We start from the raw sequence: 15,405 nt of genomic DNA, 5'->3' as shown, positions 1-15,405 counted from the left end.
CCCGTAAGAGACCTACAGGGAAGCTATTTCTTGTCTTAAATTCCTTGGTAAGAGGCTTAATAGGGTGCATTTCTGCAGAAAGCTCTTCAACTATTTTCTATCTCGGCAACAATCTTATCTCCCATTGTGGGCATACACTGGAGTGCTGAGGATCTGTGTGGTTGGACAGGCATGCTTCATATCCTTCCCCTACCCCTCAGTTGGAATAAGCTCTTGAAATTACTTGAGTCAATGAACAAGAGAAGCACAAATACAAACACACGGCACTCAAATTCTTCACTGACCACAAATACCCCACAAATATAGAATCACAGAATCATAGAAAAGTTAGGGTTGCAAAGGACCTTAAGATGATCAAGTTCCAACCCCCCTGCCATGGGCAGGGACACCTCACACTAAACCATCTCACCCAAGGCCTCATCCAACCTGGTCTTGAACACCGCCAGGGATGGAGCATTCACAACCTCCCTGGGCAACCCATTCCAGTGCCTCACCACCCTCACAGGAAAGAATTTCCTCCTTAGATCCAATCTAAACTTCCCCTGTTTAAGTTTTAACCCGTTACCCCTTGTCCTGTCACTACAGTCCCTAATGAAGAGTCCCTCCCCAGCATTCCTACAGGCCTCCTTCAGATACTGGAAGGCTGCTATGAGGTCTCCACGCAGCCTTCTCCTCTCCAGGCTGAACAGCCCCAACTTTCTCAGCCTGTCTTCATACGGGAGGTGCTCCAGTCCCCTGATCATCCTCATGGCCCTTCTCTGGACTTGTTCCAACAGTTCCATGTCCTTTTTATGTTGAGGACACCAGAACTGCACACAATACTCCAGGTGAGGTCTCACAAGAGCAGAGTAGAGGGGCAGGATCACCTCCTTCGACCTGCTGGTCACACTCCTTTTGATGCAGCCCAGGATACGGTTGGCTTTCTGGGCTGCAAGCGCACACTGAAGCCGGCTCATGTTCATTTTCTCATCAACCAACACGCCCAAGGTCTTCTCCGCAGGGCTTCTCTGAATCTCTTCTCTGCCCAACCTGTAGCTATGCCTGGGATTGTTCTGACCCAGGTGTAGGACCTTGCACTCGGCATGGTTAAACTTCATGAGGTTGGCATCAGCCCACCTCACAAGCGTGTCAAGGTCCCTCTGCATGCCATTCCTTCCCTCCAGAGTATCAACCGAACCACACAGCTTGGTGTCATCGGCAAACTTGCTGATTTTAAAAGCCTGCTGGTATCTCCAAAGGTTTTATGTAAGAGTATTTCAGGATAAGTAGCAGAAATTAAGGTTATAAAGGACGGCAACCCATCAATAAGAGAAAGTAGGCTTACCAATAAGAGAACTTATCAATAAGAGAACTTACCAGTAAGAGAACAGCAGGTTCTCTCCCCTAAAGTTTGCTGCTCGTTATCCTTTTAAATCACTAAAAGGATTGCACAGAAATGAGAAGAAACAATGCAGAGTTTGTTGTTTTCAAGAAAAGCAAGGTTTTAAAACTGCGTATTTACGAGAAACCCAAGGGCTGCTTGTCTACTTCTGTAATGGCATGCAAGAGAAACTGGAGCACAGCTCTTCCCATCTGAAGTCTGCACATAACGTAGCTGCCTTCCAATAGGCCTGTGACCTGTGCTCATCAGTTATGCAACTTTTGGAGGAACAAGGCTCTGTACTCCTAAAGTGGCATGATTTTTCCTTTGCTCAGCTGGGAAGAAAGGCAGCCCCTTTTACGCTGGTGCTATTTTAATTGATAAGCCTTAGCAATGAGAGTTCCACCCTCAGCTCAACAAATCATCAAAGCAGAACTTGTAGATAAATTGGGCAACACCATGGTGTTTGGCAGATATGGTTCTCCACATCCTCCCTCTGAGAGCAAGTCTGGGTACCAGATACTCCCAGCCCAGGAGGACTGGGGTGCCCTGAAGCAGTCACCCTAACCAGCCTGGAGGCCAAACATGCTTCTCCTGACATACAACAGGCCACTGCTCCCTTTCCACGCTCACAGCCCTATGCTGTAAGGCCCATTCTGGGTATTCATGCTTAGGGGTGCTCAGACCTCCCAAATCACCGCCCTCCCATGGCTAACAGAGAGCAAGTGCTCTTGGCTGGATCCTCATTGGGAATGGGTTTGGTTACTCAGCCCACAGCGCCTGTGGGCATGCACAGAAAGGCTTCCACACCCAACTGCCGCACCGACCTTCAAGCAGAGGAGCCTGCAGTGGTTCCGCTGGGCACCGGCACAGTTGAAGTTCACCTATGTGCTTTCTGCAACGCACTTCGGCCAACTGCAGCAATGGGGTCTCAGGTTCCTCCTGCATTCCCTCCGACATTATCCCACAACACACTGTTATTAAACTCGGAGACAGACGATTTGAAAAGTTGGGTTTGTTTTTTTTTAGGAGTTGTCCTTCATCAAGGTCTGTGTAACACCATGGATATTGCCAAGCTGCTGCTAAACCCTTCTTGGGCAAGCTTCCAGTGTCAAAGTGAAGCTGATTTCAGGCTCATATTCACTGAGGAACATGTGGGAAACGTCAGCACTTCGAAATAAGAAATCACGGTATCTTTCTGGGTTTTAAACTGAACTCTAATGTCCTCAGTGTTGTTTAGATTTTGTAACCAAGCCAAGTGTTTTAGTTGTAACTCTGCTCTTAAATGCCACTTACAGCTGTAAATAAGGTTCTTGCCCATGATTAAAGGACCCTTTGTTTTAAGGAATATTTATATCTTGAAGCATCTGGGGTTCCTACGAGCCAGTTATAAAGTGCAACGCAAAAACCCTGCAGGTTGCGCAAAACCAAAATCATCCACAAAGTTGCTACCATAGAATTGTTACTCATTTTAAACAGGTTAGTTAAGGCAAGCTGGGCTTTGTTATTTAGAGCCCTGTTAGACATTAGCTGCCTTAGCTGCCTGGGACAGTTTCCCCCAGAGGAGAAACCCAAGCAGGTGACTGAAACAATGAACAAACCTCCCCGTACGTGCTGCCGTACCCCATCAGCATGAGTTGTTCCGCACACACAAACGCCTTTGCAGCATTAATGTGTGGGGTTTTACAACAGAAAGCAAAAATAACGCTATTAAGGATTAGTTTTCAGGAACTTCTCAGGCTTTTATGCATAAGATTTAGGACAGGCTGGACCCTGGACTCTTTCCACATTCATTTTGCTAGAGCTTGGTGGGGCTGGGGATGCTCAGTTCCTGCCAGGCCAGGGCACAGCAGTCAGAAGCACTCACTTTTGCGAGGTTTACTCACTGAACTTAGTAATGTTTACCCCTGAAATCTGTGGCACCAGAGCACATACAAATTCCACCATCCCCAACCGGCGCCTTCAGCTGCCCTGTGAGGCTTAATGTTATTTCACATCCAGAGATTTTGCTTGTTTATATATATAACAATTCTTTGGCACATACCCAGTAGAGTTTACTGAGCTCCTGGCACCACATTTCCTTTGTCAGCCTGTTTAAGGGAGAGGGATAAGCATCCATAGCCACAGGAACTAACACAAGCAGACCCGTTGGCAGGGTTTATAAATGCTTAGGACTCCCTATGGACTGTGCTGATGGCAGGCAGCAAAGCTGGGGGTCCTGCTGGTGTGGGGAGCCCAACACTATTCCTGCCTGGGGTGGGAGCCCCATGTCGATACTCCTCCGTGCTGTAGCTATGAAGACACATCCAGGGGATTGCACAGCAGTGGGATCATGAGTACACACCGGTGAGGCTCACCCATGCTCTACAACACTCACACGGTACAGCACAGGTAGGCAAAAGCACCAGGTGCTCACACAGCATGAGGGGGAACAGTACGCACTCCGCGTCTCAGTGTACAACAGGGTAAAACATCCAAACCTCTCACAGTTAGGAGAAATAGCTTGCTGGGGAGGAAATATGCACTATTAAGACACTGCCCCAAGTACTGAAGTTTAGCTTAAATACAGATATGGAGCTGCACTGCAATTCTGATGATGTGCAGGTGACGTGGGTTTAACAGATATGGACATTTCAGAGACAGTGCGTGCACCACGCATTACTGTGCCCACGGTAATTATCCCCTTTTAAGCAGCACATAAAATAGTCATATAAAGCTTGTGTAAATGTTGCACAGGAAAGCCAGGGCTCTCCGTGGCAACCACGTATTATCTGCTCCTGGTTGTGGAAGAGTCTCAGCTCATCCCTGATAGGGGCAGCTATGGCACTCGCTATGCTCTGCTTGCTCAGATGTGTCATGTTCTCTGGCTTCATGAAATATGAAAAAGAGAATGAGCAGATGATTGGGAATGAGACGTCTCAACAAAGTCTATAACTAGAACTTGAAGGTTGCCACGTGGCCACAAAGCAAAAGCATTGAATTGTATTAAAGACTCAAGCTTTTCCATCCATTAATCAATTGGAATAAAGTCACAGTTTACCATCTGCTTTATTATTCTTTTTCTAATCTGGCAACTGTGCTTTTATTCTGTCACTTCGACCAAAGGCTGTGAAATGCCTTTATCTGGGTGCTTTATCTGCTTTCAGAAAGGGTGTCCCCAAATACCTGATATTGTCCAGCCATTGCTGGAGATGAGAAAAGCAAGTGCAGCTGCCGGAGGGACCCTGCACAACAGGGGCTGTGTTACTCCGAAGGTAACCTCCTACTACCCACCCCAATAAAGAGACAGGAGGTTGTAGGATCCTGAGCAATTACAGAATTAGAGTATGGGATTTTCCAGCAGCTAGAGAGCATGGCAGCAAGAAATAGGGGCAGCAGCTTAAGGGCTAAAGTTTCCGTTTGGACGTGCAGATTGTGGCTATATCCTGACTCCTCCCCACCATTTCTGGGTAGTTTCTTTATTAACCATTTGTTACTGGTTACAACAGCAAAGCACAAAGTATTCCTGTCAGGTACCTCTGGCAGAAGATGTCTGAGGAAGCACCACAGCTTATTGATTACTGTATGCCTTTCAGTGTAAGGGGGACGTAACTATGTCTTATCAGGACAGAGCTGCCGATGACAGGCATGCAATTGGTAATGGATGGCCTTGCCCCATGGAGGGACCACACACAGTTAACAATGTGATGGGCAAGTCTGAATGAGAGCCTGTAGGAAGGGGACAATGAGAGGTGACTCTTAAGCACGGCAGGGAAACCTCAATCTTCCCTTTTTTTTATAGGCCAAAGAACGATATCCCTTCCCCCCTCCCACCCCTCTTCCTCTTTCATCAATCTCCTCTAGATGTAATTCTTCAAAACAGCTTTTGATCGAAACAAGAGGAAGAGGTCACAGCAGTTAGCATTCTTCTCAACATGATCCTGTTTGAAGCAATGCACTAATGCACTTTTAGAAATTCAAAGATTAATTACTTCAACTTCAAATTCCCTAGTTAAAACTCCTGTGTCATGCCAAAAAATGTATCTATAGTCGCCATTCTACAACAGGCTTCTTGGCCATGCTTGTCTCAATGAAGGCCTGAATGCTTGTGCTCAGAAGAAAGCATTTTAAATATGTTTTAAACATGTTGAAAATACTGTTTTTTTTTTTGCTGAAAGTTATTGCTATGACCGATAACACAAAACATATTTGCCACTAAAAGCCTGAAGACCTCTATAGACAACCTGAGATCCCAAAGGGCTCCTCTGAAGGTCAGCATGACAGAAACAACAGCAGGCAAAGGGAGGGAAGACACCTTGCCTTGACATAGTGGAGAAAAACTCTAAGCCCACCTGCATCATTCCCTGCTGCAGGTTGTATGCTTGCCTGCTTAAAACTGAACTACATTTAGCCAAAATCTGCACAGAGTTCACTACAGCATCCACAGGTGCCTGCAGCGCTGGTGAAAGCAGGGGGATTTGTGCCTGGTAGGCCCCAGCACACCAGTTTCCCATCTACAACCTCCCAAAACCTCACTCTCAAGATTTGTACCTTGTTCCTTGAATTAACTCATGACCACATACAACATTCCTAAAATGTTATATGGTGTACCATCTTTCTAGGTATCCTTTATATACAGCATTAAGTTTTGGAGGGAGGAAGAAGGAGGAAAGAAAAAGAATCAGATGTCTCTTCAGTTAACACTGTTAACACAATATGCGAGCTTTTCTAAAGTTGCACAGATTTCACTTTAGTGCCACAATACCAAAATGTGCTCTTCTTGCAACTGTACTGAAATCTACAGACCATAGATTTAGCTCACAGTTACTGTTTTGGTTCATACTTAATTTGAAAGCTATGCTCATCCCATATAACACACATCTGTAGAGCTACCAGAGTCCACTTGTGACCCTACCAGACTATCCAATAAACTCAATTTTGCAATCATAAGGCCAGGGCAGTACTTGACCTCTTCGCCAATTACAGTAAAAAAGAAGGCTACAGAATACATTAGTAGCATAACAATGATGTTAAAAACACGTACCAGTATATCCAGGCAGGCGGCTTTAAGGAGAGTTATCTGGTCTGCAATGGTCAAACTTGTGAAGCCTGGCAATCGCTTTGCAAATTCTACTATTTTAATAATGCACTTTGTTGCAAGTTCACTGAATTTGTCCCAAAGCCCAAGGTCCAGTCGAACCCGATGATCTGCGCTGGAGTTCTGGAAAGACAGACAGAAGGCACCATAAATCAACAATGTCTCTTTCAGTGAAGGGTTTTCAAGGGAAAGAAACTGAGTACTGCTTCCAGAAGTACTTTCTATTAACATTCCAGGCATTTTCTGCCGCTTGCTGTTGGGATGATGCTGGTCTTAAACTTGAATTAATCGCCTGAAAATTCCGTGGATATTTCTCTGTTACTTATGATTGCAGAGGCCATCTGTACAAGGAATACAAATGAACTTAAACATTTCCAAATGCCACTATCATTACTCTTCCCTGCCATTATATAATAAGTTCATTGAGAGAGACAATTTACAGTTGTACCCCAGAAAATAGAAATGAACAGTGGAACAAGAATATCAGGTCCTCATCTGGAAAAAGCTGCACAATATTTGGAACATAGTTTCACATACTTAAGGTCCTAGCAAATTAGTTCTACTTAATTTATCTGCTCTGTGGCTCTGCAAGAGTTCTACAGCTTTCTCAAGCTACAGTCTCCCATGAGTTAAAGAGCACTTCTTTACACGACATTAAGAAAAACACCACGTGCACTGATGAATGCTATATGCTCATCTGATGATGCGTCCAACTTACACTCTACTGTTTGAAGTGTTACAAGGACATCCCAGCTGCATCTCTTGTTTCTGCATAGTCACGTATCTTAATCCAAAAGTCCGTAATTTGCTAGGCTGTGTAGCAAATTTGTGTTAATTCTGCGATTAAGCTCATGTTTTCATACATTCAGAATAACCCCTTGAAAGTGTTGAACATGTCAGCCAAGACCTGGCTTACTCAAAAGTTGCTGTGTTCTATTTCACGCTCACTCAAGAAAAGATGGTGTCAAGGGGAGACCTGGTGAGTCGTTTTCAGTCCACCCATGATTCCAACGGGCTGACAAGAAACAGATAAGACAGCTCTGAAATACCTTGCCCTAGCATTCACTGCGTTCCTGTTTTGCCAACATTTGATCCAATGCTGCTCAGGATGCAGCCAGTGTGATGGCCTCCCCCACTATTTCATGAGCTGCCAAGTTTAGTCTGCGTTCTAGCTGCCTTCAGCATTCAGGCAATCTTCTCTTCATTGGAAGAGGAATTTTACCTGTCAAAATATGCTGGCAATGAATTTGCAAAAGCTGCTGAGCTGCAATGATATAAAAGCAGAGGCAGAGCTTCTCTCTTCCACTTCTCATCTCAACTTGTTGACTAACCCAGAGGCAGGCATCTCCAAAGAAAGGCTCACCTTAAGTACTTAAGTACTCCAGATAGGTACTTAAGTCAGGGAAGGGAAAATCCCGTCAGATGGTGGCTTCCTCTGCAACTGTGATTAGCTGCCTAGTCTTAGTTGGTTGAAGTTAAAATGTTAAATAAACTTTAAAATAAAAGTTAAATAAGAGGAATCAACCTAAAAGTCTAACAGCCATTAAAAACCATCCCATTTACATAGATCGCACTTTCTTGGAGGGCACTTCTCTAGTGAGTGCCACCATCACCACTGATGGTGAGGATGTCCCCTTGTCCTGGGTTCAGCAGTAGCAGTCATGTTTCTCCTCCTTGGTAGCTGGTGCAGTGCTGTGTTTTGACTTTCGGCTTGGGAACAGTGCTGATAACAATGATGTTTTGGTTTGGCCAAGGACTTTGTGAGCCTCATGCTCTGCCAGGGAGGAGGGGAAGCCGGGAGGAAGCAGAGACAGGACACCTGACCCAAACTGACCAAAGAGGTATTCCATACCACAGCACGTCCTGCCCAGGATGTAACTGGGAGTTAGCCGGAAGGGCTGGGACTGCGGGGTTGGAGGAGGTATCGGTCGGTGCTTGGTCAGGCTGGGGGGGGCGAGTTATCGGTCGGCTTGTGCTGAGGTGATGTATTCTCTTCCCTTGTTATTTCCTTTATCATTGTTATTATTGGTAGTAGCAGTAGTGATTTGTGTTATACCTTAGTTACTAAACTGTTCTTATCTCAACCCGTGGGAGTTGCATTCTTTTCGATTCTCCTCTCTGTCTCTTCGGGAGTAGGGGGAGGGAAAGAAGGGGGGGAGTGAGTGAACGAGTTACCTGACTGGGTTTAAACCATGACACCCCCTCAGAAACCTTTGAAGCCATCAGCTTCCTTTGGTTCATGGCAAGCTCATGGGGTGAGCTCAGCTTGACTGTGGTCACCCCCACCCTGGGCTGCCTTCACAGACACCACCACCACCACCATCAGTCATGAAGAGGAGAGTCCTGACAGGACCCAGGGGCACTGCCAGCCTGACATTCACCCTCACTTGCAGCAGGGCTGCAATTTGAGCCAGTAATAGTTACATTAGGCTCTTACTGCAAAAATAGATGCTAAACCATGCTGCACAGTTTGAAGGTGCATACATGCTCTTCCCTGCTCCCCCTCTTTTCAAGGGATTAAGAAATTAAATTCATCATTTCTATTTGCATTTTTATTCTAGAAACTTCTTTTTCTTTTTTTTTTTTCTTTCTTAATGATAGAAGAAAAGATGGGAGAAAATGTGTTTAAAATCCTGAACCTAAGGAACTGCCTTCAAAACGGTTCCAAACTAACAGGTTAATAGTCATTGTAATGCCCTTTGAAACATTTCTTTTGGCTACCAGAGTATGCATCCTTCAGATTTATTTTATTTCATCCTCAAGGACCTTGGTGAAATACAATACATTGGAGGAAAAATAAGATCAAGATGTGCAGTCATTCAGGCTGTAATTAAATTTAATAGGCAGTTTATCCAGTTCATAGAAAGATGGCATAGCGGAGAGCTACACAAAGCAGAGCCTAAAGCAGGAAATCATTTTACACTAGGGTATCCATCTGGAAAAAAAAGACGTTGCATGAAACCAGTAAGTGTGAATGAAATCTTCATCAGTATCATATGAGGTTACTTTATCACGCTGCAGTACTGGCAATGGGAAGTTTGACATGTCTTCCACTGAGAGTAATGCGCAACCGTCTTAACAAATGTTAATCTTACTCAGTATTACGCAAACTGAAGAGAAGGGGCAGTTAATAAAATACAAAATAACCAGGTGGTTTATTATGCCAGGTGCCAAATTCCTCAGCACTGAAGCTAATGTGGTTTACACATTATCATGGAGAGGCTTTTAACATTTTATCTGTTAATGAACCTAGTCACAAACATCACAGAAAACAGCTATATTTTTAGTAGCATTTCTGAATATGTAAAAGCAAGCCTGACTCAATATCAATGCATAGAATCACAGAATCAGCTGGGCTGGAAAAGACTTTGAAGATCATACAGTCCAACAGTTCCCCCCAACACTGCCAGGGCCACCACTAAACCATGTCACTGAGGGCCTCATCTACATAGTTTTTGAACACTTCCAGCAACAGTGATTCCATCACTGCCCTGGGCAGCCTGTTCTAATGCCTGAGCACCCATTTGGTGAAGAAATTTTTCCTGATATCCAGTCTAAGATCTCATCATTCAATAAATACATTAATCAACACTGGCCCTGCTATATTGTACTTCCAGGAGACATTTGGTAGGTTGAAGTTCCCCATGAGAACAAGGGCTCACGATTGTTAAACTTCTCTCAGCTGTTTGAAGAACACTTCATCCATAGCTTCATCCTGGTTGGGTGGTCTGTAACAGACACCTACCGGGATATCCGCTTAGTTGGCCTTCCCACCGATCTTCACCCACAAACATTGAACCTTCTCACTCACAACACTGAGTTCAAGGCAGTCGATGCACTCCGTGGCATACAATGCACCCCCACCAGTCTTTCCTCACCTATCCTTCTGAAGAGCCTGTAGCCTTCCACTGCAGCACCCCTATTATGCAAGTCATCCCACTATGTTTCTGTGATGGAACTATGTCATGATTTCCCTGCTGCACAATGGCTTCCAGCTCCTCCTGTTTGTTGCCCACGCTGTGGGCAACGGCACAGATACATTTAAGTTGCCCTGTGGATCTGGCCTCCAACAGTGTCATGCTACCCCAGCTCATTTCCAGAGAGCATGGTTTTCTGATGAAAGTCCCTTACCCTGGCCCCAGGGAGGCAGCACACCTTGCGAGTGGTCAGGTCCACATAGTGGGTCCTCTGTTCCCCTTAAGGTGGAGTCACCAATCACAACCACTCTTCTTTTTTACCTAGTAGAGTTGGTCCTGATATGAGGTGCTGACTCACCTGCTGTGACTCTTCCGACCTGGATGATCCCTTACCTGCTTCATCATCCTCCTCATTTTTCTGATCTTCAAGTACCAGGGCCTTGAATCTGTTGTCACCTTGGGAAGGTGACATAAGCTGTAATATGCTGTCTACTCGGAGGACTAACCTGTTTCCAACCACCCCTGTCTCCTAGGTCCCCTCCATTTGCCTGGTAACAAGAGGATAGGGGATCCTTACTTTCTCTTGTTTTGGGATGGTACAGTACAGCTCCACCAGTCAATCTCCTCCTCAGATTCCCTCATGCTCCTTATCCTTTCCAATTCTTCCCATAGCTCTGCCATCACACAGAACAAAATCATCAACCTGGTCACATCTTGCACAGTTACCATCCAACGTCACTGACAGGCTCTGGCACTCATTACAGCCATACAACTTGATGAATGCATGCTTTTGAGGGACCCCTGTCTGGGTCACCATGTCCTTCCTGGCCTCAAGAGAGGACTTTGTTTTCTTTGCCTTCTGCTGAGAAGATGACATCCTTGAGCACCTTCTCAGTGCCCACTGACTGAGCCTACCTCTTCAGGTGCCAGGCTTCTGGACCCTTCTTGCTTGCCCTGCCTGTGGGTACTACCACAACATGCCCTGACTGCTGCGCATGCTCCTGGTCACTCATGCTCCCATGGGAGTGTTTTATCCCACAGGAGCAACCAGGAGTTGTCACTCTTGGTGCCCTAAGAGACAGCTGCTCAGTCAGCAGCACTGCCGGCTCCTGAGCCAGACCTGGCAAGGGCTTAGGGATCCTTTCGTGGCTCTGGTCATTGAGGAAAGAGACTGGACGCTATGTTTTCCCCCTGCTCTGGTGCTGAAGGCATCCTCCCCAGAGCTACTCACCTCGGTAAATGCAGTAAAAACATTCAGCATGCACTAAAACCAAAATAAAATAAATACAGTAAAATAGGTTGAACAACAAAGCATGGGGTTAATAAAATACACGTTAGAAACAGAAACTCAGATGAAATTTGCCTGGGGACCACCTCTAACCATGCTGTGAAAAAGATGCAGATGCTATGATTTTTCCTGAATATTTTACTGAAGCAGTTTTTTGACTGTCTTTACCAGGAGCAGTCTTGCATGTTTTTCAGGCCTATGCACCGGTGCACATATGGTGGAACAATACTATAATACACTCCAGTGGCATCTTTATTAGTTGAAAAGCCCAACCTTGCTATGAAATCCAATTAAACAGCCATTTTTTGCCACATAAATTGATCCCATTTTTCCATCATTTTTGCTTTTTTCATTGCAGGCTGCTCTATCTCCACATTAACAATATGGGATGAGGTACTCACAGAAACATACACAGTAGCAGAATCCCTACCGTCTTTAAAATCCACTTTACAAAGGAAACAAGGCTCACAGGGGAACTCTGCCCTAATCAGGAACACTTGCTATGCCTCTTTAGCAAAAGCAATGCACTCCAGCTCTAGCGAGTTCACCAAGGACCACAGCATGCATCTCTGCTCAGTCCCAGCCTCAGGAGATACATATGTGTGTGTATATATGTATATATCCTGATATATATATATGCAAAGGAATAGCCTGGAGAAGAGAAGGCTGTGTGGAGACCTCATAGCAGCCTTCCAGTATCTGAAGGAGGCCTGTAGGGATGCTGGGGAGGGACTCTTCATTAGAGACTGTAGTGATAGGACAAGGGGTAATGGGTTAAAACTTAAACAGGGGAAGTTTAGATTGGATCTAAGGAGGAAATTCTTTCCTGTGAGGGTGGTGAGGCACTGGAATGGGTTGCCCAGGGAGGTTGTGAATGCTCCATCCCTGGCAGTGTTCAAGACCAGGTTGGATGAGGCCTTGGGTGATATGGTTTAGTGTGAGGTGTCCCTGCCCATGGCAGGGGGGTTGGAACTTGATCATCTTAAGGTCCTTTCCAACCCTAATGATTCTATGATTCTATGATTCTATATATAGGCAGTGAACAATAGCCATGTAACTTCTAAGCCCAGCACTATCAAAATGCTGCTAAGATGCAGAACATCTCTGCTTCCAGCCATCCGAGAGCAACCCAAGAGAACCCACAGCAAGGGTCTACAGAGTCAAACTTATCTTCTGTTTTATCCCCCCTTTCTTACGAGGCTGGATGTAACATAGCTGCAGACCTACAAATAATGCCAGTCTCAAAGGACAAGCAGTACAGTTACACTCAATTATACTATAAAGTATGACATCTCCAGAGAAATTACTATGGCACTCTCTCTTACCTGGATGACAGTAATAAAAGAGATCTATTTATGATGGACTTTGAAATCCGTAACATTTAAACAGCTTGCTGATTCTCATCATCATCAGAACTATACTTGCCACTACCCAGCAAATGCAACCGTTAAATCAAATGATCCAGGAAATTTCATATGAATGCTATTGTCCCATTATTTTAACTAGACTTTTATTAACTGTGCAAAGTATGGTAATTGTTACAGATATGGACGCTCTTTAAAGAGCAGATGGATAGAAAAAAATCATAATTCAAAATGCTTCTCCAAACCTGTTTTTTTTAACAGGTAAAAAAGTACAATGGGGGAGGAAAAATCACCATGTAACATTTACCTCCGGGAAATGCAGGCTGCAGTGCTTGAGGGTGAGAGGAGCCAGATACACAAGCCAAATGTCTGAGCACATTTTTTTATGACTGTATCTCTGTAAGATCTTCTTTACTGCACTCTCTTATACTTAAAATTCTTCTCTCTTTTTAGCAACAAACAAAATTGTGTTTTAAATCACTCTGGCTGATCATGTAACTGAAGGCACACGGGCTGTGCTTGCAGAACAGTTTCTTCTGCCTATCACCTCTATCTGTACGCAAGAGCAAAGCTCATGAAATTTAAGTGAATCCACATCAATTCAATACACTCACTTGTCACCTCTTGCTTAAAGAATTGAATAAAAACCTCTAAGGTTACAAAAGCAATCTGTATGCTCTGCAGTGTGAGCGTGCCATGCTTCATGACTGCTAGCCTGCAGAATGGGGCATAACAGCAGGACTGGTGGCAATCTTTGACCCATACTAGCTTGCGACTGATCAAGAAATGGTGTAGGCCTCTTGCTCCACTGGGACTCAGCATTTAGAAAAAGGGATGTGTGCTCCTTTTTTCTGACTTCTGGTCCCTATTTCAAGCGTCTCAAAAGGACAGGTTATTGCCTGAGTCCTGCCATTTGACAAGCAGCTGGTGGTGGTGTGCAAGCACCAAAGCTGTGCTGCTCTGACCAGCACATACACCTTCTACTTCCTGCATCCTCTGCCACTGCACAAAGCCTTCTCCCCCTGCTCCTAGGCTGATAGGAGATGAAGATGACCTTTGCTCCAGCCCAAGCAGTACTTTGTCCCTTCTGCAGCTAGGTAGAGACAGTGTTCATAAAAATGAGTTTTTAACACTGAATTCCTAGCTAAAAAGCTGGATTGGTTGCCAGACCTTAGTTGATGAGAGATTTAAATACTCTCTATTTCACACAAAGACCATGAGAATGCAGTAGGAAGCCAGCATTTAGCACTGCTGTTACTAGTTTTGACACAGCTGTTGAAGGAAGCTGTATTGTTGTCAAAGACTCAAGGTAAGTAAGCCAAAAATACTCTTTCAGTACAATGTTGGCTATTGCAAGTTGTATAGTACCAAACCATGACAAAGCAGCAGGGATTTCAGCCACACACAGGTAACTGCCATGGACTTCCAACAGACCAGCAATAAACACAAGAAATCTTTTTCCCTAAGCTCTCTGATCTGGCCTGAGATACAAATGAGCAGTATCTAGCCCCAGAGAAAGTGTGGTCAGGTCATGGTTACTCAGGACCCACTGACAGACCAGATTCATCTGTTTATTACTTAGCTCAAGGTGCTCTCAGTGAGGGTTCTGAAATTCCAACAGGGACATAAACTCACCATGGGGGTCAGCAGGAACCCAAGGAGGAAGATATCAGTGCTGGGTGTGATACGCAACAAGACCCTCTCCAATTTCATCCACTTGTATCATTTCAAGAGCTAAAATATTAATGATGCTTAAGCATCCAATACGTAATGTAAGTGTATAGGTGCCCAGGCTTATCTTTCAACCCTCTAAGATCGTTGGCAATTACTAGTATGAAGTACCACCACACGAGCTGCAATGCACTCTTCTAACTCAGAGGTAACATAGAAGTACACACCAACATGCCCATGTCGGGAGGTATACTGACAGATTGTTCAGGGATAGCCAAGCCATTTGCAAGGCAGCCTGTGAGCCATAAACTCTGGCACAAATACCAGCCTGGCTATGAGTCCCAGCCGCAGGCATATGACCACCTCGCCTACAATGCGTAAGCTCAGTCTTTGAACTGGGGAGATGTTTTTCATACTTGTCCAGAAATGGTTTTGCATTTGCAGGAGTGTGAGAGCCTGTTTGGAAGATTATATTCTCTCCAAGATGAGGATGCAACCGCACGTGCTGAGAGGAGGGGTAGAGGGCATTAACCCAGAAATTTCCTTTGAAAGACACACTATGGATGCCATCATCTCCAGCTTTGCCTACGGTTATGTCACAACGTGGCTGCTTTCAAGCTTTCAGCCTTGCACGCTGTGCTAGTCCCTCAGGGCCTGCCTGTGCAATATTTACCAGCACCTACACTGATGTTTTGACTACATCTCACAGGAGCAGGGCTAGCACCAGA

The 15,405-nt window shown here is 45.0% G+C and overlaps 1 protein-coding gene across 10 annotated transcripts in view; it reads right to left on the bottom strand.

Moving 5' to 3' along the window:
- RARB (retinoic acid receptor beta) overlaps window positions 1-15,405 on the bottom strand; it is a 325,364-nt gene that overhangs the window by 7,845 nt on the left and 302,114 nt on the right. For all 10 annotated transcript variants that reach the window (XM_061464957.1, XM_061464961.1, XM_061464958.1 and 7 more), the window contains one exon: window positions 6,384-6,560. In XM_061464957.1, the coding sequence (XP_061320941.1) occupies window positions 6,384-6,560 (177 nt within the window). The remainder of the gene's footprint in view (window positions 1-6,383; window positions 6,561-15,405) is intronic.

Source organism: Pezoporus flaviventris, unplaced genomic scaffold (genome assembly GCF_033815535.1).
Source record: "Pezoporus flaviventris isolate CSIRO_AGI_PZ_B2104156 unplaced genomic scaffold, CSIRO_AGI_Pfla_v1 ptg000037l, whole genome shotgun sequence".
NCBI lineage: Eukaryota > Metazoa > Chordata > Aves > Psittaciformes > Psittacidae > Pezoporus > Pezoporus flaviventris.
The sequence above is the reverse complement of the archived record's forward strand: the minus strand, read 5'-3'. Positions and strand labels throughout refer to the sequence as shown.